Source organism: Lissotriton vulgaris, chromosome 4_1 (genome assembly GCF_964263255.1).
Source record: "Lissotriton vulgaris chromosome 4_1, aLisVul1.2, whole genome shotgun sequence".
Taxonomy (NCBI): Eukaryota; Metazoa; Chordata; class Amphibia; order Caudata; family Salamandridae; genus Lissotriton; species Lissotriton vulgaris.
In genome coordinates this window covers 1,284,917,097-1,284,941,767 of record NC_141691.1, presented here as the reverse complement: position 1 = coordinate 1,284,941,767, position 24,671 = coordinate 1,284,917,097, and the positions used below count along the sequence as shown (strand labels likewise).

Sequence of the window (24,671 nt, the reverse complement as noted above, 5' to 3'; positions counted from 1 at the left end):
TAGGTTATCCATTTTGTAAAGCACAACAGCTGCCCCAGCGAAGGGGCGTCCCAGCGCTGACCACTAAAGGACACAACAGAAATGTACCAGACTAAACAAATTAAGAAATTAGAAACTACTGAGATGAAGGGTCTGTGAAAACTACACTCACAAGTACCTGCTCTTCACTATCCATAGAGATGCTTACCCGTCCGTTTAGACTTAGGGTAGTTCAGAAACAAATTAATCCCCAGTTCTAACCCTCTAGAAAGTACCTTGTCAAAAGCACACTAGCCACAGTCACTCTAAACAGATATACCCAATGCAAGATTCACAGGGAGTGTCGGTTCGAGCCTGTGATCCGGTGCTACCAATCCATTCAGGCCCAACAGTCCGAGCCCACTGTAGCCTCATATTCGGTAGGTCAGTTAGCAATCCAATCATCTCGAACCCAGGTCAAGAGGTCCTCCCCTAGCTAATTGTCTCGCCGAGTATGTTTCATTAACAAATCTTCCGTACTGCCCACTCTGGTGTGTCATCAACCCATCAATATCAACCTATAGCAACCAAGTTCCGAGCCAGTGCATGGCTATCCTCCACTTCGCGAGGACCATCTCTAACAGATACAATTTCCTGGCCACCTTCCTTTCTTTCTTTCTTTCTTTTGGGAAGAGGCCTTAGCAGGCAGTGCTTAACTGTGAGATGCACCGCTCAGCCCATCTAATGTTGAAATTTGTCTAATACAGCAGTTCAGAAGCTTTGTGTTTCACTGCATTTCCAGGTAAGATGTATGAAATCAGTTTTTTCCTTTTGGAATTGTGGATATCGAGAGGAGCGCTCAGGATGAATCTTGCATAACCTAGCAGGGGCAAGGCAAGTAATGTGAACATAGTTGTATTAAATAAGTTTGAAGCATGTCTACCTGGACATGTGTCATTTATCCCATTCTATCACTGTGATTTGATCCAGCACCAGCTCCTGCAATTTGTCTTGGGCTTTTAATCAGGTTAATGGTTCAAAACATTCTTGTGCAGCCTCAAAAGTCAAATATCTATAGTCTGGGTAGAGGTCCGCTAAGGTCTGATAACCCTTCCATTAAATTCAATGTACAGACTAGGAGAGAGCAATTTGCTCAAAGGGACGGACACTCAATATGCACATTTTCAGCGCAAATGGGGGGGGGGGGGGTATCGTAAGACCCAATCGCTCTGTCAAAAAGCCCATAAACTTTGCATATAATAAACGGCAGGGGATGGGGGGACCCTCTGCCCCGCATCATCAAGCCTTCCAGCATCACAAACCCATGCATTCCCTGTAGCAGCCTTTTTCCCCCCAATTTTCCTATTCACTTGCCAATGCACAGCATGCTGCAACTGAGCTGAGATGTTGTAGTGTTCCATGTCTGAAATTTTCAACCCACCTTTAGATCATTCCTTCTTAAGGGTGGCTAGCTTAATCCTTCTTCGCTTCTCTGCCCAAATCAGATCGACCAGATGCTGGTCCAATTTTACAAATGCTTTGTGCGGCAGCTCTGTAAACATCCCTTCAAACACACAGAGAAATTGTGTCAGAAAGACAATTTTGTTATGTTAACTCTACACATAACAGACAGCTGTAGGGAGTTCCAGAATTTAATGGAGGCCCTAAGCCTAGCTATCACTTAGCCCATGTTTAAATCACAATTCTTTGTCTTGTCAAGTGAGACGTGTATTCCCAAGTATCGGAAGTCTTTTGTGACCCACTCAAGGCCCACCGCCGATAATTGTCAACCTCTAGTGGTCCCGTCGGAAACATTTTAGATTTTTCATAATAGAGTCCTGATACTGCTCCAAATTTTTCAATGCTTTAAGGAGGACTGAAACCAAGTACACAGACTGCCAAACATAGATCAGGGCATTGTTTGCATAGAGGGATACCATGTGGTACTCGCTCCAACCTGGATCACCCAGGGCTGTCAGGTGCTCCACAGCCTGTACGACAGTGGGTCTATGATGAGAGCAAAGAGGGAGGGGGGTTGACGGCACCTCTTCCTTGACCTCCCTCCAGTTAAATACAGGTGGAAATCATTCATCCTGTGCATACCGTTGCCACAAGGTTTGTGTGTAAAAGTTGAACCCATTTAAAATAATCTCTTGCTAGTCCCTAACTGTTCAGCACCTCCCATAGATTCTCCCAATTCACTGTGTAAAACACCTGTGAATATCTAGGAGGGCCAAAGCAATTTTTGTTCATCCCCAGTTGTTGCTCATGGATAGCACAAGACTTCCTACATAAGTTACAGATCGTGCTTCTTGCCAGGATAAACCTTCACTGATCCTGGCAACAGAATAACCTCAATCATTACTGAGCCTTCACATCCCATCAACATTTAACATGGATGGGGGGGGTCATACGAAGATACCTCAGATGGGTCCCTGTCCACTTTAGGGATTAGTACTATCACAGCATCACACACAGACTCATAGTATACCAATTTCAAAAGCCTCAACAAACACTTCCATCAATTTCTCCACCAAAAGGCCCAAGTTGGCTTGCTTTAATTCTATAGGAGAACCATCCGCCCCAAGTGTATTGCTGCTATGATTTATTCCTTCTTGAGTGGGACATTAAGCATTTCCCTCGGTTCTAGAGTGTCTCTTCTAACAGGGAGCTCAGAAAGGTAAACAGCTACCTGCTGCAAATCACAGCCCAAGGGCTAGCTATATGTCTGCTGGAGGTGAGCAGCAAATGCATTATTTATATCCTACTATGTCAAGACCTAAGCACTATATTCATCCTTATGCCTTATTATTGGTGCATATTTTGTCTCTGTTTTTAGTAGCAAGGCCTAGAGTCCACTCGAGTTGTCTCCCTCTCAATGCAGTATTCGGTGTTAGGTATTATGAATATGGTGATCTAGTCAATCTCATAGAACTGAGAGCAATTGTTTTAGGTCTATCCAGTCAATCATTTTCTTCAGGTGCCTACAGAGACCTGCCTCCGCTTTCTCAAAAGGTTTTTCAAGGAGAACAGGGTCTTCTCCTGGAGCTTTTTTATACAATACGATTTGGACATACATTCCCGCCTGATCACTACTTTCATAGCACATAGCCTCCCCATACAGTGGCTCTGCCTCTGGCTGTATCCCAGTTAATATCATAATAGCTCTGCAAAATGTATGCAGCCATTGGAAGAAACGAGGATTGGCTATTACTGTATTGCCTATACCCTGAGTCACCACAATGGAATCCATGGCATGTCATGCCTGGTATTATACATAATTAGTGGTGGGAAGTGGTTCCATAAATATCTTGCTGGGTAGACCGACCCTCATATTTTAGGACAGTAGTGGGGGACATACTAAAAAGCAGTCCAGTCGAGGGGTCCTGGAGTTCGAGAGGGGGCAGAAATACAAATTTTTGTTATGAATCTTTGCTGCAGGTTCCCTGCATGGACTAGCAAATGGTGTGTTGATGTTCTGTTTATGTTGAAGCATTTAAAATATTAAGAATAGTTTTATGAAAAAAGCCAAATGCAGTCCGGTCTGCTATCTGTTCATGGAGCTGGTGTGTAGTATGAGCATGTTCTAGTAGTTGAGTGTAAGAAATGCCAAGTGTCTATGAAATCCAGCCCCTCCATCACACTTATGAGGAATATGGACGTGTTTGGCTTGGTGTTCTCCCTAGGGGGTGCCAATCCAACGTCTCATAAGGCAAGGTCCCTAGCCCAAATAACTTCTATTTGCATGTAAAAAGAGGCAGTAATCTTTAGGATGGTCCCAAATAACTCACCATCATCAATATTTGAGGAATACAGATTAACCAGATAAATGTTATGTGTATCTATCACATCAAGACCACAGGTATCTGTTCACCAGATTCAGTAAGGCATCCAGCTATCCAGGTAAGAACCACTCTGGGAAAGGTCAGAGTAAGATGTGGCATACAACTGTCCTCTCCATTTCTTACGCATTTGTGCAATGGTTTCACTATACATGCATTTACTGAAACACTGCACCACCCACCCCACAGCATTTTAGGTATGCATATATACTATAACGCTTGACATAGTTACTGAGTCCCTGGACACTCCAGGTCATTATCTTATAGATATTAATCATGCAACAAGGGATGTAGATATTCTCCCATGTCTCCCCACTGGCATCCTTGAACTCAATCTGTATGTGTTCAAGTCAGTGCAGTGTGGAAAGCATGCGCCAAACGAAACCGGAAAATTAACAGTGACAACCAAACTTCCTGGATGACCCTCCATCTCCGTGGCAGCACAACTACACACAGTTTAACAGCAACTGTGCTGGCACACTTAAAAACTGAGGTCATCCAACTTTCACACGCTCAGGCCAAACTAAGAGCAAGTAGTTGCATTGCTGAGGACCACACTCAAACTCTCGGCACCACACCTAAATTAATAGCAGGCACCGGAGATTCCTGGGTGCGAGTCACTCAGATGCCCATCTCAATATTTTATCGCCCCAACTGAACAGTCAATCTAATAAAGTACATTTCCATACATTCACTCCCCACAAAACAAATTCAAGTCCAGAGTAGCTCACATCTGAAATATTAAAAAAGACAGTTTACATTAAGTGCACCCACAGATCTATAATTGGTCTCAACGTGTTCTAGGGGTACCAACAATCGGCACAGCTCAAGCGCGCTATATGAACCCACAAAGGCCCCATTGCACTGACACAAAGTGAGGAGCCTAGGCCCCGGTGCTAGCAATGTCACTCCAGCAGGAGCCAACAGGCCAATACAGCCTTCACAACAGGAACAAACACTAGAGTGATTGATTGATTGCAGGCTAAATTATAATAAGCCTCGGCCAGCACAGCCTACATTTGAATCCCCACTACCCTAAAAGTTAGGCTAGTGGCGAGTCAGAAAGCTCTCATCGGTATCTGCAGCATATCAGTTGCCAGCAAAGTTCCATATGCCTGCACCCCAATAGAATTATTGGCAGAACTGACTTGTTGAGAACCACTATCAATCATGCCAATACTAGAGAAGAAAAGTAAGGAACTTTGCTTCCACACTGAGCCCAAAGCTTCGCTGTTAACATCAGACAGTATTTTAAGCGCTTTCCCACTGACTTTTGTGCATACCTTCCACTTTTTTTGTGTAATCTGTGAAAATGAAAATTGGCTCATTCTCATAGTGTGGTGGAACTTTCAGGCAACATGCTGCAGGGTAACGTGATGGACGCAGTGATTAAAGAGCCAGGCAATCACTGCCCTCAGAGGAGCCCCAGGAAGAGGGTGTATCGTAAGCGATCTGTGGGCGACCTCAATAATGAAAAAGTTAGAGAGACGTTTCGTTTTCAGCCTGGGGGTTATCCAAACCGCAAGAAACAGTTCAGTCGAGAGTCCATTAACTTTTGGGGAACCCCAACGGACCTTAGATTATTGCGGCAAGAGCACCCCTCCACGTCTTCTATTCTCTCTTCCAGGTTTATTGATAAGATCATTTAAGTGTTCACCAAAGTCTTCCGACTGTTCACCCATTCCTCAGATTCAGTTACTCGTTCTGCTATCTTGCGCAGATCCATTTGCGGAAGGATAACCTCGATGGACATTGTATAAAATGTACCTTCCAGTGGCAGTCTAGAACCCTATATGGTCATTTAAATTGTCATCAGTGATGTCACTGACCATGTCATGAGTGATGTAATATGTGATGTCATCATGAGTGCACTGCGGGGGCGCAAGTTATACTTAGCTCAACTGACTATAACGGACGACTTTCTCTGGTTTTGTACGAGTGAAATGTCCAACTAACTATAACGTCCCTGAAACCTGTGGTTTTTCAGTGAATTTCTATGGTTTTTTAAATGCTAATTTCCAACTATAACGTCCCTGAAACCTATGTTTTTTTCAGTGAATGTCAAAGGTTTTTAAAATGATACTTTCTAACTATAACATCCCTGAAACCTATGTTTTTTTCAGTGGATTTCAAAGGTTTTTTAAATGCTAACTGCTAAGTATGCCTACAGAGGTAGGACATGTGCAGAAAGATAAATAAAGGCGCAGAAAGAAGCAAGAGATACGTAGAAAGAACCAACAGATGTGCAGAAAGAGGCCTTGTTGCAAAGTCATCCTGTGCCCTGGGCATCCCTCAAATTTTGGCTGACTGATACCGGTGGTAACTGACTCTGACTGACCCTGAGTTCTGCCTAACCAGGCCCGGAGCCAAGGCAATGCTGAAAGACACTTTGAATACAGTGAAAACACCTACATACTCTAGCGTACACTATGGGTTGAGGTACCCTATGATTGGCATGACCTCCCCTGTAAACCTACCTCCAAGTCCCTAGCATATATTAGGGCATGGCAGTTTAGAGGCCAGCAGACGTTTTCTGCACTTGCATGTATGCACTGCTGAGCCTGAGGTCAGTTTAAAAGTATCCCTGTAACTCCCACACAGAGAAATTGCTAAGTTGTCATAGCAGGCCAAGCCCCCTTTTCCCACAACTCTGCAAACGCAGCTCTTTGCGTGTTCTAAGTTGGGGTATTAAGTTCCCTTCATTCCTGAGCGTCCCTGGGGGCCAACTAGCCCACCAGGTACCTCCAGTAAGCGCCACACACCTGGATTGCTGAGAGTGGTCCGAGGCCACGCCCCCTTTTACAACACTCCGCAAACGCGGCTCCTGGTGCACTGCTGTTTGGGGGATTAAGTCCACTTGTGTCCTGCGGTCCTCAGGACACAAGCAGACCTCATCGCCCCACCAGCAGTGCGCCAAGAGGCGTGTTTGTAGAGTGGTGTAAAAAGGGGCATGGCGTTGGATCATCGCTCTGCAATCTTTGCGCGCACTTGCATGCTGGGATGAGTAGTCCCATGTAGAACAAACTGAGGGCGGGGCATGCATATATTAAAGACAATTAGAACAGCCTGTGTAAGCCAGTATACTAATGACCTTTGAGAAAGAGGCTACCGCCTTGAAACGCGTCAGGTCGGCGATACGTCAACCAGGGAGCAGCAATACAAGTCATTTCCCATATGAAATAACCGGATGGTGCAATCTGCTGGGAGTGCGCCCCTACAAGCTGCTGGGCATTTGGTGAACAATTTAACTACACGGCAGTCCTGCCGTGGGGGGCAGCAACATCCTGATAAAGAAAAGAAAAGGAGGCTGCGGGTCGGAACTGCATCGGAACCCATTTGTAGCACGGCGGATTGGGGCTTAACAGACTTGTAAGCTGCTCTGGGGCCCACTGAGGGCGAATAATAGGCAATACTTTGTTCTACATGGGATTACTCATCCCAGTATGCAAGTGCGCGCAAAGCGCGGCCCACTGAGGGCGGGGCATGCATATATTAAAGACAATTAGAACAGCCTGCGTAAGCCAGTATACTAATGACCTTTGAGAAAGAGGCTACCGCCTTGAAACGCGTCAGGTCGGCGATACCTTAACCAGGGAGCAGCAATACAAGTCATTTCCCATATGAAATAACCAGATGGTGCAATCTGCTGGGAGTGCGCCCCTACAAGCTGCTGGGCATTTGGTGAACAATATATATATATATATATATATATATATTTTTTTTTTAACGGGAAGGTGGCCGCGCAGCCCAACTAATGAGGCCGATTTCACCCCCAGGGACACCATCCTCAGAGCATGGCCTCCTCTTAAAAAAAAATATTTATATAAGGAAGGGGGGGCAGCGTGCCCCCCTTCCCGGAGCCACTATTGGCGCCAGGGACCCCATCCCCGGGGCATGGCCTCCTTTAAAAAAATATATATTTATAAGGAAGGGGGAACCGCGTGGCCCCCCCTTCCCTGGGCCACTTTTGGCATGCAGCAGGAACCCATCCTACGGGGCTTGGATATATATATATATATCTGCGCGGCCCCCTCCCAGGCCAATTTTGGCCCCTGGGATCCCACCCCCCAGGGCCCAGCCATTTATTATTTTTCAAATAAAGGAAGGGGGCTGCGTGGCCCCCCTCCCAGGCCACTTCTGGCCCCGGGGTCCCCATCCCCCAAGAGCCAGCCTCAGCTTTGGGGACCGTGGGGAGAGCTCCAATGCTCCCATGGTCCCAGCTGGCTCCCCGCCTCCTTCGGGAGCCAGCATTGCTTTTGGGCAAGGGGAGCAGCTCCCGTTGCCAAAAAGCAATTCTGCTTTGCTTTGTTGAAGCGGGAGCCGGTTTCCCGCTCTCGCTTCAATGAAGCAGAGCAGTGTTCCCACCCTGCCTTAGCAAACAGCAATGTCTCAGGGGTGCGCACCCTGGGACATGGAAAGAGCCAGCCCTGGGGGTTGGCCGTTCCCAGGACCATCAAGGGCTTCAGGAGGGGGGCCGAACAGCCCCTCTCCCATTATTTCAACAGGTGGTGGTCCCCGCAAATAATAAAATAAAGCCCTGGGGAGGTGGCTATCCCCGGGGCTTGGGGGCCACATCTAATTAAACAAGCCCCCGGGAGGTGGTAGTCTCCGGTGCAGCAGGTTTTCAGAATACAATGGAGGATCTCAAGCAAGCCACAGTACCACTATAAAGGATCGGATTGGTTTTGGAACGTGCATGATCACGGAGCGGCATCCCAGAGGTAAGCCTGATCCTGGGGAAGAGGGGAGGGTGTACATTTCTGGCGAGGCTAACGCGGGTTTTCCAGTGCGTGCTGGCCCGCTAGGGGTGTTGCTCCTGATCATGGGGAGGGCATCTCTGGAGGCCAATCGCGGGTCTCTGAAAGATGGGGTTCGGGTGTAGAAGCACTGGCAAACACGAGAATTGTGCCAGGAAATAGGACACCCCCTAAAATTGAGGTGGATTGCACCAGCTGATTCCGAGCATACACCGATCATAATATAATATATAGAGGCGGCATCCAGAACCCCCCAGTGAGGTGGGGGGATATAGTGAACGCATGGACTTGTACCGAACATTATTTATCAAAACATCAGGTGTGTGCATGCCAAGCTGGTTCGCAGCTGGTATGACGGTGGTATAGCTCTACCGAGTATTAAACTATACTATTGGGCGGCACATTTGACGACGGTGAACCAATGGCTTCACACACCACACGACGAACCAGCCTATAGGCTGGACAGGCACATGCTGCCAGTGGACCAACTGATGAAGGCCCTCTACAAAAATAAACGGCGTCAGACCCTCACAGGCCCTACGGCCCACACGGTTAAAATCTGGCACGCAGCGCAGAGGGCATTGGGGTGGGAAGAAGTACTTACACTAGCCACACCACTCTGGGACACACGCCGCCTGGGCACGCTAGCTAACACTAAGGGCTTCAGGCAGTGGGACCTTATTGGCATTACAAAGATAGGAGACTTATGGGCTAAGGGAAATGTCCTATCCTTTACGACACTGAAAGAGAAATATGGAATGTCAGACACAGAGAGATACCGATACCTGCAAATTAGGCATGCACTACAAAGCGCCATTCCGACCGGCACCGAAATGGTGGAGTCTTCTCCCCTAGAGGACCGGCTTCTTACCGAACACTTGGGAAAAAAGGCTATCTCACAAACATATCGCAAACTGGTAAATAATCTTCCAGACCCTACGGTGGTACTCCGCAGCAAGTGGGAGGTGGAGTTAGGAGATATAGATGAGACAGACTGGATGCACGCATTGGCGTTGCACAGGGAAGCGGCCATTCCATCGCGCCTAAAACTCATCCAGCTCAAAATACTACATAGAGTGTACTACCCACGCACTCTGCTGCACAGGCTGGGCCATGTCCCTGATCCAATTTGTTTACGAGGGTGCGGACAGATGGGAACATTTTATCACATCCTTTGGGACTGTCCAGTCATACAAATATACTGGAGACGAGTACTAACTGAGATTTCAGAGGTAGGCGAGGCCGAGATTCAGCTGGAGCCAGGGTGTTGTCTCCTAAACATCTGGAAGCCTACGGTCCTCAACCGGGCTCTACAAACTTGGGCCACCCTGGGCTTAGCAATTGCAAAAAGGAATATAGCAAGAAACTGGGGTACTGGCGTAGCCCCCACACGAACGCAGTGGGAAAATGATATGGACATAGCGATGGTAGCGGAAAGGGCGGTCTACCTACATAGAGGCTGCCCCAGAAAGTGGTCTAGGATATGGAGGAAATGGAACGAATCACGTGGGACAATTTGTGAACCACCACAGTCCACAGAGGAACCCGATAGTGACCCATAGTCACATGTAGTATGAGTGTATGGGTGATGCAGTCAACGCCCAGGAACAGTTATGGGACGAGGTGGAGATTGGCTCTTGATGTCACGGGGAGGCTGAGGCGCATAGAGAACAATATATAGTGAACTTGGAACGGATACGCTATTTCTTACCATTAAAGGATGGACGTTGGGGGGGCATAAAGTGAATGATCTGGAGGGGAGGTAGAATGGGAGTGAGGGAGGTGGGAAGGGAAAGACAGAAATGGAGGCCTAAGCATGATGATACAATGATGTGATGTGCCGGCGGAGATCTAATTAAGAACAATGATAACCAGTAAGGAGAAGGTGTTTGTTTAAATTGATTTGTTGAACTACTGAATGTATCATTCTGATATACTCCCTAATAAAGGTTTTGAATTTTTTTTTAAAAAACATCAGGAGTGTCATGTTGGACACATTCCCAGAACATTAGAACAAGCATTTACTCGTGGACAAGCGTGGCTTGAGAAAAGCACATGTCATCATGGACGAAGATTCACAAAGGTGCCTGGCGGCGCAAACACTATTGGCTCGTGCACCAGGGAAAGTGCAGAACGTGAGTATCTCAACGGAAAAAGATACCTCTCTGAATATGAAACTCAAGTAATATGAAAAACTTAAAAGAACGGAAACATCAAAATGGTGGGAGGCAATCTCCCTTCAAGACTATGTGGACAAGAACATGGTGCCACGGGGACTCCGGATATACGCGACATAATCTTATGAATCTCCAAATCCCCGAATGTTGGAAGAATGGGCCGAAAATTCGGCCACCAGTTCCAGAAAAATGCTATGCATACTAGTCAAGTATGCATGGGAAGATAGAGCGGCAATCTTAAAAGAGATCGCAGAACTGGAAGAAGACCTTAAACAAACTACTGACCAATAAGTTATCATGAATTTCAAGGAAGAAATGAAGAAAATATTGGTACAACATGAGGAGGATATCAAACTCCGTAAACAGAGGAAACTGAACCGTGATTGCGCCGATTACTAGAGCGGGCGCATCCTCACTTATAGTCCTAAATATGAATAACATCCAACCCACTGAAGTCACAACTAGGACACTAGAAGACAAAACGAAGGCCTCTCCTGCAGCAGCAGATACTAGTGACTCTGACGTCTCGATTAACATGGTTAGTTCGTCATCAGAAATGGAGGTAGTCACTAAAACTGCCACTTTTTTAGATGAATACCATATGCTGAGGAAAAGGGGGCCGCAGACAGGAAGAAAGACCCCCTCACCAGGACCATTACATAACATAACATAACATGTGTATTTGTAAAGCGCACGTTCACCCAGAGGTCTCTTGGCGCTGAATAACAGATGTTCATTGTTACCCAACTCAATGGTACTCATTTTATCGACCTCAGATGGATGAAAGGCTGAGTGGACCCGCCGGGATTTGTACCTGTGACCATGAGGTCGAACAGAGGCCCCTGCAATGAACACATTAGTCCACTGAGCCACCAGACCCGACCATTGACGAGAGGGAGAGGACAACAAGGCCGGGGAAGAGGCATGGGAGAAGCCACAAAGGAGTCACAGAAGGAAACAAAGGAAGAGGAAAGGACTCCGAGCCCGTGGGAAACAAACGGGGAGGCTCAAGATGGAGAAAGTAATGATGGATCACCAGATGGTAAATAGGACCATAATCAATTTAACAAACCGTTCCCTATCCTTTCTGGAGAAAAGAACCTTGTGTCTGGGTTTAACTTTCTGTCCAACTGAAGTGTTCAATTATTCGGACACTCGCATAGACATATTCTGTTTCCGTAGGAAACTTAAACTTATAAAATGGCATCGTTTAAGAGGTATGAAACCTATTGAAGTGAATAAAAGTGATGTCAATGCTTCAACCAACCTTACGGTGGGGGATGCGGACATATTAATTAACATGCAGGAACTGGAAACTACACAGACAGGTGTAATGGAAGGAAATGTATCCAGGAATTTAGATGTATGGGATATAACTGACAAAGCAGCAGCTACCCCCTTTAAACCTAGATCAGTGTTCTATCCTAACCTCCCGCATGACAGTATAGACACCTTCCATGAGGTGGTAACTAAAGAGTTACAACAATGCAAACATAAAAGGAGTTCGAAAGGGTCTATGACATTCAATCTATCATTCAAACAAAAAGAGATCCTATTATCATTGGCCAATGATAAAGAAATTGTGGTTCGCCTTGCGGACAAAGGTGGAAACATCGTGCTGTTCAGCAGGGAAATGTATTTAGACAACTAGGCAACAGAACCTTTTACAATAGGTGTAGCACCAGAACATACAACAACAGTATTGTCTACACATGGGGGAAATTGTCTGAATGGCAACAGCAGGGCATCATTGCATTGGAGGAGAATTTGTTTCTCAAAAGGGACTATCAGAACCTACCTGTAATGTACTTTCTCCCGAAGGTACACAAGGATGCCAAGGTGCCTCGTGGAAGGCCTATTGTATCTTCCATTGGAAGCGTATTCGAAAACATCTCGAACTATATGGACCATTTTTTCAGAGAATATGTAACAAAGTTAACATCTTATGTGAAAGATACCAAGGTTTTTTTGTGTAAAATAGAAGGAACTGTATGGGAGGATACTTACATGTTTATCACTATGGATGCAAACTCCCTTTACACAATAATTGATCATGATCATGGAATGTACACATTTTTTAAAGGAAAAACCCATAACTATCTAGCTCATACCAACATCCTAGTTGAAATGAAGTACTTGTTTTTGCATGATAACATCTTTATGTTCAATGGTGACTTATACAAACAGATCCTGGGGACAGCCATGGGCACATGTTTTGCCCCCAGTTTTGTCAACTTGTTCCTTGGTCTGTGGGAGGAAGAAATGAGAGACGCCAACCTCGTTCCATATTTTGACATGGTCGTAGTGTGACTTCGGTTCATAGACGACCTTTCTTAATATGGAAGGGGAGTACGGGGGAAGCACTTTAGTTTATTGATGTACTCAACAATAATGCCTATAATATTGCACTGACACATACAATGAGCAATGAACAGATAGATTTTCTGGATGTCAAGGTTATAGCACTACAGGGTTCCATAGAGACCAGCCTATTCCGCAAAGATACCACAGGAAACAGTTTTCTTCATGCCCTCAGTGGCCATCCAGATGCTCTCAAATGGAACCTTAAGTATGGGGAGCTACTGAGGACAAGAAGAAACTGTAGCAGTGATGAATCTTACTACAAGGAGGAAAATGTCATGATAGCAAGGTTTAACCCCTTCCATGCTCATGACAAGGTCAACTCGTCATGGGTTTTACCTGCGCTGTGCTTATGACGAGTTGACCTTGTCATGAACAATGGGAAATCATAGAAAGCAGAACCGGGGGGAAAACCCCTTAGCAGCCAAGGTGTTAAAAAACGTGGCTATCCAGATTGGGTTTTGGATCGGGCACAGTCCAAGATCAGAAATATAAACAGGAAAGAACTTCTTAAACCCAAGGAAGTAACTGAAAAGTCTGAGGAAACCAGAGTGATCTTAGCCTACAATAGGGACTCTCAGAAAGTACAAAGGATCCTTGCAGACAATTGGGGCATTCCTCAAAGTGGCATAACGGTAGGCTGAACCATCAGCGACCAACCCAATCTAACATACAGAAGGAGCCGCAGTCTTAGGTACATGCTAGTACACGGGATATCACTGAAACTTGCAGAACCAACATACATAATTTGAAAGGATTCTATCCTTGTGAGCATTGTAAGGCGTGCAAGTCAAGTCTCATGGTTAAGGAATTCAGTAGACCTGATCCCGATAGGAATTTTGTAATCAATCAATTCCTTACATGCAGTTCCTCTTGTGTCATTTACATCTTGGAGTGCCCCTGTATGATGAGATAAGTAGGTAGTACCACCCTGATGGCAAAACAAACGTGTATTGGAACATCTCAGAGCCATAAACAACAAAGACCCACACTATCCCATGGCCAGACACTTTCAAGAGTACCATCTGTCCAACATTTCACTCCTGCGCTACTACATAATAGAACAGGTAGGGTTAGGACCTAGGGGTGGTAACAGAGAACTTAAGCTCAGAAAAAAGAAATCTAGATGGATCCTTGACTTAGGTACCCAGCAGGGCATAACCTTGATGAAAAATTGGCAACACACTTAATTGAGGAATGAAACTTGAGGTTAGGAATCAATGGGGTGTTGTAACAGAAAAATATCTGACAAAGTCAATGTAATTCTGGATCTTCTAAACATGATGAATGTCACAGTATATTTTGTGCACGTAGAACTTCAGATGTTCATAATTAAGATTTTAATTGTTTATTTATTTTCTTTTCTATCTTCACAGGAGGAAAGGAAAGGACCCACTGTATACTGACGGACACTTCACGGGCTCCCCGCCCTTTTCTTCCCTGCTCCAGTGAATGCACATCCGAATAGATAAGAATTTCTAAACTCGTTCCACTTCGTTTTTAACATCACTATTACTTTGTGGTCTTCACACATACTTAATCCACTTGGCGCAAGTATAGAATTAAACTTTCACTATATATTTACATATTCCATATTTTTACTATATAGCTTTCACCACTGGACTACTCCCTTTTTTAAGCCGCCACGTTCATTATCAAGAAAACTGATATTTACCACACTGTATCCCTCCGTACCTGAATAAGCCACTATGGCGCATGAAAGGTACTTGGTGCGAGGGAACTCTATATAGGGTTCTTTCATTCCGCTTTCTCAACCCGTCAACCCTTTTGAATCTTGGCACCTGGCCTCTTGTATTTATTCATGGGGAAACTGTTACTAAGATGTTAAATTCAATATGTACAGGCCAGTCTGATGCAGAAGCTGAGAGTCGCATAACTATGTACATAATATTCATTGCTTTAATCCACTTGTGACCTACTTATGTTTTTTTGCATACTATGTCATGTATTAGACAGAGTGATTTATTTTCGGGGTACAACCACTAGGATTAATAGTGTAAGCCATACGTTTTGATTGTATAGATCCAAGATGGACCGCTTTTAGGTGGGGAGAATACATATGGTGTTTGGACAGGAAGTACATACTAAAGTATACTAGTCCTTTGTTTGTGTTTAAGGCCACTCTCTGCACTATGTAAAGCACTTTTTGTGCGTTACTCAGTGTGTGATCAAGAATTTTGTCGAAAAGCGTAACTACTGAGGATTAAATGCTAATCCGCTCTATATCTCTGAGAGTGCGTCATTATTTGAATTGGTTTAAGATAATTTACTGCTGGGCTTTGCTCTGCTGGCCTATAAAAATATATATATTCACTGAAAAAAACAAAGGTTACAGGCACATTAAAGTTAGGAAATAGAGTTAAAAAGAACCTTAGAAATTCACTGAAAAAACCCAAAGGTTATGGGGACATTATAGCTATGCTGACATTTCACTCGCACAAAATCATAGAAATTCAGCAGTTATAGTAACTGAGCTAAGTAAAACTCCTGCCCCCGCAGTGCACTGCTTATGACCTCATATTTTACATCACTCATGACATGGTCAGTGACATCACTGATGACATCATCCGGTGACTGTGAGTATTTCTAAAAACTTTATGAGTGTTAAATATATATACACCAAGGTGTATTAATGAATCAGTAGGTGTATGAGTGCCTATATGGATGATTCAGTGGGTGAGTGACTGTATAGGTGAGTGATTATACACGTCTCAGTGAATGTATGGGTGAGTAACTAATTTGTGTGAATGTCTGTATCAGTCTGTCAGTTGGCGTGTGTGGCTGTATGAGTTGGAGAGTAGGTACGAGTGTCTGTGTGGGTGGGTTAGGGGGTGTGTGACTGCACTAATGAGTGAGTGGGTGAATCAGTTGCTGTATGGGTTTGTGAGAGCGTCTGTGAGGGGCTGTATGGGTGAGTTAGTGTGAGTATGGCTGTGTCTGTAAGTGAATGGATGTGTCAGTGGTATATGGGTGAGTAATTACATATGTGAAAGGCAGTATAGTGGAGTGTTGGAGTATATAAGTGACTGTATGTGTGACACATGAGTGACTGTGAGAGTGGCTGTATGGGTGAGTGTGTGCTTGTGTCAGTGACTATATAAGTGAATAAGTATGTGTTAGTATCTGTAGGAATAAGTGAGTTAGTGTGTGTATAACTGTAGGTGAGTAAGTCCTGAATTTCTTCGGTTTTGTACGAGTGAAATGTCACCCTAACTATAACGTCCCCCTAACCTTTGTTTCTTTCAGTGAATTTCCAAGTTTATTTTAAATTCTATTCCCAAACTATAACATCCCTGTAACCTTTGTTTTTTTCCGTGAATTTCTAAGGTTATTTAAATTATAATTTTTAACTATAACGTCCCTGTAACCTTTGTTTTAATTGGATATTTATATTATATACCACTCATTTTTTGATTTCATCTGTGTTTATCAGAAAGTACATGAATAACTGGTTTTATTTTTAACAATGTTGTAAGTCGGCACAAAATTATCGGATTTACTGTGGTGAATCTGTCATCAGTAAATGTATTTCACATACTGAAAAATACACTTAAAGACAATTTTTAAATAAAGTTTGTCTAAATATTTAGTAAAATATTGTTTTAACTTTCCTTTCTGTAATTAATTTAGAAGAAAGCCGCCTTTACAAAAAAATAATTATATTTGCGGCTACCGACGTCAACTAGATGATGTTGTTAACCGCGATGATTGCGCCTTTTCCATAAAGTCTAAAACACATATATCCACACATACTACAGTATTTTACACACTAAGGGCTTCTTACAGTATTTTCTGAAGTCACGTTTTTCTAGAGTTTCTATAAAAATCATCTCTAAAACCTATTTTATGTTTTCGCTGTGACATCTGAGGTCGCAATGACGTTGGTAATCGTGATGCTACGTCGCTAAAGCATAAAACAAAAGCAGACATTCAATGGCCACCAACACATCCAAAAATACTATGGAAACAAAAATCCATCCTGATAACTGTCAAAATTCGCTTAAATGTACTCATGATATACCTGAAAAAACATGCTTGGGGTCTAAATACCTGATGTCACTCGTGATGTCACTTCCAGTGAGGACCCTTCATGCGCTTTGTGCGATATTGTGATGTTATGCGCTGTGATGGCACATGCCATGATATCACTTGCATTCTGTATAACGTGGTTAGTCCCCCCACTTATTTTTTTAGGACTTGTGCCCTGGCTCTACTTTTAATGTGATCGAACAAACATTTCTCAGCAGTGCTACTACACTTTTATTGTGAGAGTAAACATGCACTTCTAAGCACAGCGGTCATATAGTAATAAGGTCAGAATCCTTCTCAAAGTGCATGTAATTCAGAAGCATCCAGGTGATAGTTGGATCAAAACATAGGAAAACCGTCTTGTTAATATAGTTACATTTTCAAAGTCTAATTACATTGCACAAGGCCATTGGATTCCTGAGGACATAAGATAGATGATTCCACCACTGAACCTCTAGAACTCTTTTTTATGGAATCAAGAGTCAGCCAGTCTCTACCAATTGATGTAAAAATCTTCAGGGAGTATACACAACCAACCAGGGTTCCCAGAAATCAAGCCACTATCATGAACAATGTTATAAATCAGAAAAAGTGCATGGAATTTCACACTTGACAACTGGAAGAAAGTAGAGCCTGCTAATGTAGGGGTCTGGGCTAACAGATTGTTCCCAGCTATTTATACCCGCACAACCTATGTGGCATAATTTTTTATCTTTTGAAGCTGACCAGGTATCTTCTTTGTAGGTCCAAAGCAGAGGCTGCTTAAAGAAAGAAAGCAATAATGTTAATAACTAATGTCCACCCTTTACTTCTGGGACATGCTCAGCTTACGATCCATGCCCTTTGAACTAATCAGTATGAGCTGCTAAATGTTATGGTGAAACAAAAAGTATTACTCTGTGTAGCTGCTATGTACTTAGTGGGCCAGCACAAGCATTTTTTTGTCAGGACTAAGCGGACAGCAAAACAACTTCTCAGCAGTGCTAGGATACCTTAACTAGAGAGAACTGCTACCTCTCAGTGAGAAGGCAGAACATCACAGAGTTTTTATATTCAAACTATGGGGCCTATTTACAAGGATTTATTGCCACCAGAACGTCACTTTTCCCAAACTTCTGGTGGCGTTAAGTCCTTCTCCTTATTTACAAGGGAGCGTAACGCTGCCGTGTAAATAATGACCCTATTAATGCAGCACTTAGCGTGAAAAGGGTGAGCAAGGGGTGAGGCAGTGAGCGTTCTGCCGCAAAACCTATTGCTTTTTGAAGCTGCCCCATATTTACAATGTATGGGATAGCGCCAAGAATATTGCCTGGGAATACCTGGCCTAAAGTCGGCGATATGAAAAGAAATGTTTCATTTCTACTCGTATTTTGCTCTTTCCATGTGTGCTGCATTCTGCAAAACACATAGAAACAGCAAATTGCCTGTAAAGATTGTTTATGTTCAGGAAGGTGACATATTAGCTGTCTGGCCTGCTTGTGATATAAAAGCAATCAGCTGACTAGTTGAGCTGCTTAGGGCTGGAGTGCTAAGTGGGGTTATGTTTTAAGAACTTTACCCAAGGTATTACCTGAACGTAAAGGATAAACTAACGTGAGTGTTTTCTCAACCGTGGGTTATGTCATAGACAGGTCTGACGGTGTAAAGGAAAATGTCACTGCAGAGAGAGCGAGCGATAGCAGCCTCCAAGAAGCCCATCAAAGAACGGGTCATCTAAAAGGAGTTGCTCAGGATGATCTCTTCATCCACCACTTGTTCTACAGACACCTGCAATCACTATATATTCCAAGAATACACTGAATTACCATGAGGAAAGATGCAGCACAGTGCACATGTTAAACAGTAGCCCTTTTCAGAAACATCTCCATCAAACACACTGATTGACCGCAGGTGGGGTGCTGAAAGCAACATGCTGCCAAGCATTACCTCACACCTGGGTCTCAGGTGGCAGATGACTGGCTCACCGAGATAGCCACGTGCCAAAACTCCGGCGGGCCGAACCAATGAGCAGGGGAGGGGGGGGGGGGTCAGTTCTTCTTGCAGTAGAATACATATCTCCCCTCAACCCCCTTCCGCACAGGTCTGTCCTCTCTGCTCTCTTGAACTTGCGCACTCGCAAACCCTGCCCCTCACTTCCCTGAGCGTCGCACACTTTACCTGTTACTCTGTCTCTCTGCTGTCCTATAATAGGCTGCCCGCTTCTGGGCGCTACGCACCGGGCGCAGGGGAATGTGGTCCGCCATGTTTTGCTCCCCCCGCCGCTTACTGTGCCTTGGGTGACGTCACTCGCATGGTCACCATAGGCTCTCTTACATGCTGCGTCGACTGCTGTCAGATTCAGGAATGGAAGAGTCTTTCTTCTATTTCCATGACTAGTCGAGTGACTGTGCTTCTGCTGCTCCGCATGACAGCAAGTTCGCCCAGCCGGCTGACGTCACGTGGGAGCGTGGTCGCGTGTTTATGTTTTGAAGAGTGCAGGGATGAGGGGGGGGGGGGGGGGGATACTAATTGAACACCTGTCAACAATGCACATTTACGGACATCCAACGGATTTTTCTTATTCTGTTTGAAATACACTGTGATGAAGAACTGAACTAATACGCGAGTCAGTATAAACAAACAAGTGATCCAGTGTAAGCGGTAGAAATATTTTCAAGTTTTAACTTTTCAATTCACTACTTACTCATTTAGTCCACTAACTGTACTGGCCCCTCTGCTGGTAGATGTATTTCATCATTACCGTCACCTTAGAGGCGAATGGTCCTCTGATGGATCTTTCTCCACTGATAGGTGGGGAGGGGAAAAGGATGCCCAAACTCACAGCAATTAGTCACCCAATGAAGACTATTAATTGGTGACCAACTCACAAATTTTAAATAAGTGTAGTAAGTGATTTATAAATAATTTTAAATAAGTGTAATTTTAAATAAGTAATCATTTAAATAATTTAAATTAGTGTAATAAGTGTAATTTTAAATAAGTGTAGAATGCCAATGATTGTTTTGCTTTGCTCTATCTCATGTTTTCATTTAAAATGTTCTATTGTTATTTTGGTTCTCTTTGGAACCCTGATTGCCGGGTGACTAGCTCGTGCTCGGAGGAGTCTGGCAGTTGCATGCAGCTCTGGAGCCGGATAGCCGCTCGGTTGGTCGTCGGTCCATTACTAAATAAACACTTGGATTTTTGTAGTGATTACACTGAGACAGGTAAGATAAGAGCACTAAGTTTATTGACCGTTCATCTCCACAGCTTTCAGAGAATACCAGCAACAGTTCCTGGTGTTCAAACTCTAACATTCTGTAACGAAGGTGCTAGAGCGCGCAGTTTTCCCCAGGTCACCCGAGTTACCAATTCCTTCACACGCACTGGGCCCTTGGCGTGAAAAGACACTTTTATTTACTCCACTAATTTGATTGGGTGATCCGGGTGAGGATTTCTCCTCCTGCACGCTGCTAAGAGTAATCAAGTTTGGATTTACCTCTGCTTACCATGTACCCGACTTACCACAGGCACAATTCTTACGACGGACCTGGAGCTATTAGGGAAAATAGTAGACAGGCCTAACATCCAATACACTTTAAAAAACAGTAATATACTTTCCACAATTCTGTAAAATGACCACAGACACCTGATGAAGTTAACAAAACTTTATATAAGGATTCAAAGAGAAGATGCCAAGATAATAAGCGATACACAGAGTAATATATCAAACATTAAAATCAACACCAATAGATAGCTTTGCATCAAAAATAAGACCATTAGAATATATGGGAAACTAAGGGTAGAAGTTTTAGAACAAACTAGTCACTGCAAACTTTGTACTAGAACATAGGAATGGGATGAGACCTAGAACATGTACTTAACCTAAGTATTTAAGCTATTCTGGCTAAGTTCACTGCAAACCATTAAAAGGAAAGGGGAAAAAACGGGAACATGCTATGGTTTTATAAAATCAATGAGTTTCTTAAAGGATGGGGGAGAGAAGGAACCAACTAAAATTCAGACACATATAATTGCAATGGCAATAGAGCAATAACACAGGTAAGAATGCTTTTACCCGATCAGATAAGAGAGAGAGAGAGAGAGATACGCAACCCCACAATCTATATTTACCTAGTTCAGGTTGAAGACCAACCCTGGCCACGGGTCAGTTGGGAAGACGGGGACAGGGACCCTCAGAAAGGAATGCCAGAATGCGAGCAGGTACAGCTCACGGACAGTAAGGACAGGATACCCCTCAGGTTCAGGTCAAGGACTGGGCCTCCCAGGGTACGACCAACACCCACAGCTTCGGACAGCAACGCCTGCGTTACCCCCTCCTGCAAGTTATCCGCCAGAAACCCCGATTGGATTTTCGAATTCCCCAGCAAAGTGCTTCGCCAGCACTTAGGATTTTCCACCCCTTAGGAGATTGTGGAAAGTATGGACAAAGTGCTCCGCAGCACTTTCAGAATGAACACCTATTGAGATCGTAGGGTCAGTGACAGGTCTGCTACTCGGACAAGTCGGACAATTTTCCTAAGCTAAACTAGGGTAATTATACAGTTTTGGGGACCCTTAGACCACCCACTAATGTTGCAAGTGACAGTTTCCCACATTGTGATTGGTCAGGAGAGGTGGTGCGGTCATTACCACCTCCTAGAATTCAGTTTTCTCATGTTTAATATTCAATTTTGCACACCCGCCCCCCCGGGTTCACGTTCCCATACATAGAATACAGCAGTACAGGACAGTTCACAATAGGTAGCAACAGTATTGCTTCTTTCAAGGTAAGACTCCGTATTCCCAGCGAGGTTCCCAGGCGCATTGTGCTTCAGGAGCCAGCTGGCTAGATTTAGCTTCTGCGCAGTTGGAACTTTCTCCGGTCATGTGACGGTGCCCAGCAGAGCTTCAAGTATGGCTCCGCTCATGATTGCCCCAGCCCACAAAGACGCGGTACATGAAAAGTAAGCGAAAACAAATTAAAATCATACATAAAAATGATCGCACTGTATACCAAGATAAAACTTAACCAACCCTTACTTTATAATGACTATAGCGTTAAAGATTAGTGCGAAAAGACAGATAGGCTAAAGCGGCTGCAGTAAGCAGAGAGCGTGGTGAGAGACAAGCGGCCATTTTTAGCATCAATGCGCATGAGCACAGAATCCCTCCAGAATGCGAGTGCGTCACATCACATGGGTATGACCGACGCATGCGCAGACTGAATTTCGGCAAAGCAGCCATTTTCAGTGCAAGCTTCGTTTTAGTATGAAAGGACAAACAAGCAAGCATCCTGGGGACACCCGCGTGTTGGGAAACCGCTTTATAAATGACGAATAACGAGGTTAATATTATTATGCAGTTTAGACAAGGGTTTTGCATACGAGCAAGGCGCTTTACGGGCAAATCCTTGCTCCATCAATCCCCTCTTTGATGATATTTACTATCATCACTACATGAAGGAAACAGATGCCAACTTTTCTCATTCATCCACATCACTCATTCGAATTTCAACAAATTTGTCGTTGAGTTTTCTTGCAGCTTCTCTATGACAGTTGTCATTTTTCGCCTTTTTGTAAATTGCACTCTTCAACTCTTCTAATTCTAAATCATCAATATTTCTCTTCACCCCCCTCGGATTTACTGTATATTTCTTTTTGCACTTTTGACATTTGCAGCAGATAAAAATGATCAATACAATCATACCTATTATAACTATTGGCATCAGTATTTTCCACAAAATATTCCTACCTAAGTTAGTAAACCAACTACCTATAGAGGAGAGACCTCCAGTCAGTCTCGTCCAGGCACTGTCAACCTCCAATGGTTTGAGTTCCCTTTCCAAATTAGTTATGTTCTTCACATACTGTTTTAATTCGATACTTTTATCAGGAATGTAGGTGCAACAATGTTGCGCTTTCAGCATTCTACAGACTCCGCCCTCTTTTGCTAATAGGGTGTCAAGGGCAAGACGATTTTGTAAAACCATTGATCTGATCGCAACCATTTCAGTATTGACCAGCAGGAAACCAGCAGCAGTGTCCGTTGATAACCGGTCCACTACTGTAGACAATTTGCAGATCCTATGGGTGTTCAGAACTACCCCCATTCCAGGTATCAGTGCACTAAAAATATCACCTATAATTTCACCTACACTTTCGCGCCTACTACGCACTAAGCCATTAGTTTCATCATCGCTTCCAGCTGCATTACTCACATGGTATATTTTCGGGAAAACAATGCCAAAATAGCAGCTTCCATACCAGTGATCCGGCAATTTGAAATAAGCCTTGTTCCCACATATATAATATATTCCGGGAAACACAGGTTCTGACCCATTTTTGAAACCCCAGCCTCCAATTACCTTATAATTATGTTCACACTCGCTGGAACCGATGAATACATTGTTATAGTACTCTGTCTTTTCCCTATGGATACAAAGTTTCCCCTTTCTTTCAAAATCCAGCAACAAGGCAGGACTGGCTTCGCCTTCTGAGGTGTTATCCATGTGCTCAGCCCACCTAGGGATTCTATCCTTCTCGTCATTTGCCTTCTTCTGAAACTTTTCTCTCCTTCTGTCTGCCATCTTTATAAACATCTTTTCCTGCTCTTGCAGTGAACAGGTCAGATTGTCTTCTCTTGCTTGATCTAAGTCTATGTTACCTATAGTCAGGAAATATTCTCCCATATAGCGGGTCACGTCACTTGTAGTATGTACACGGTTCAAATGTCCTCTAACAGGAAGTTCAGAAAATACTACGTCATCATTTGAATAATAGTACTGCAAGGTGCTTCTATAGAACAAGCTAGCTAATATACTACAGGAGATTCCATAGGTCAAAGGTAGATGGTGGTATGTCACGCCTTCAGCCACTGAGGTTGGTAGCTTCATGCAGACATAACAGTCCTCTATTTCCATAGCTTCTACATAATGCACTAACAAGTTAGCAAAAACATTCAGATGCGTCCTGTTTCTCATTTTGTGAAAATGTAGTCCATCCTCATCTGGTGCTTCTAAATTAGGTCGTGTGTGTGTCAGTCCTACTCTTTTGTCGCGTCTTTCTAGTCTTCGTGGTGTTTCTGCAGTCTGTACAACCCCTACATCTACTGCTTCGGGTTCAGTAGGGGACAAGTTTGGATCTCTACTTATCATAAAAGGTAGAAAAATTGTTAGTCCTATCCACATTACTATTAGCATAGCTACACTACACAAGCATATCTTACAACAGGTTTTGAGACACCCACACCGGGATCTCCCAGAGACACTCGGATCAGACATTTTTAGCTTACAGGTGGCTTTTGCTACCCCTCTTCGTTCCTTTGCACCAAAGGCTCACTTCAGGGGTTCTCTCACGGAGGGTCTTCGTCCGAACTCCGATCAGCAATAGACTCGTTGTCACTGTTGCCACTGTGGTGTGGCTCGTCAATTTCTTCCAACACAAAGTACGTCCACTCAGGGCTCCGATACAGTCGGTTCTGTTTCTTTATTCTGTCGCTCTTTCTCAGCGATTTGCCTTGGGCTGCACTTCTTTCACTTTGAGCCC

At 44.0% G+C, this 24,671-nt stretch overlaps 1 protein-coding gene across 2 annotated transcripts in view; it reads right to left on the bottom strand.

Moving 5' to 3' along the window:
* ATP9B (ATPase phospholipid transporting 9B) overlaps positions 1 to 19,499 on the bottom strand; it is a 2,364,768-nt gene extending 2,345,269 nt beyond the window's left edge. For both annotated transcript variants that reach the window (XM_086965515.1, XM_086965516.1), the window contains exon 1: positions 19,303 to 19,499. In XM_086965515.1, the coding sequence (XP_086821641.1) occupies positions 19,303 to 19,388 (86 nt within the window). In that variant the 5' untranslated portion in view covers positions 19,389 to 19,499. The remainder of the gene's footprint in view (positions 1 to 19,302) is intronic.
* Positions 19,500 to 24,671: the final 5,172 nt, after the last annotated feature.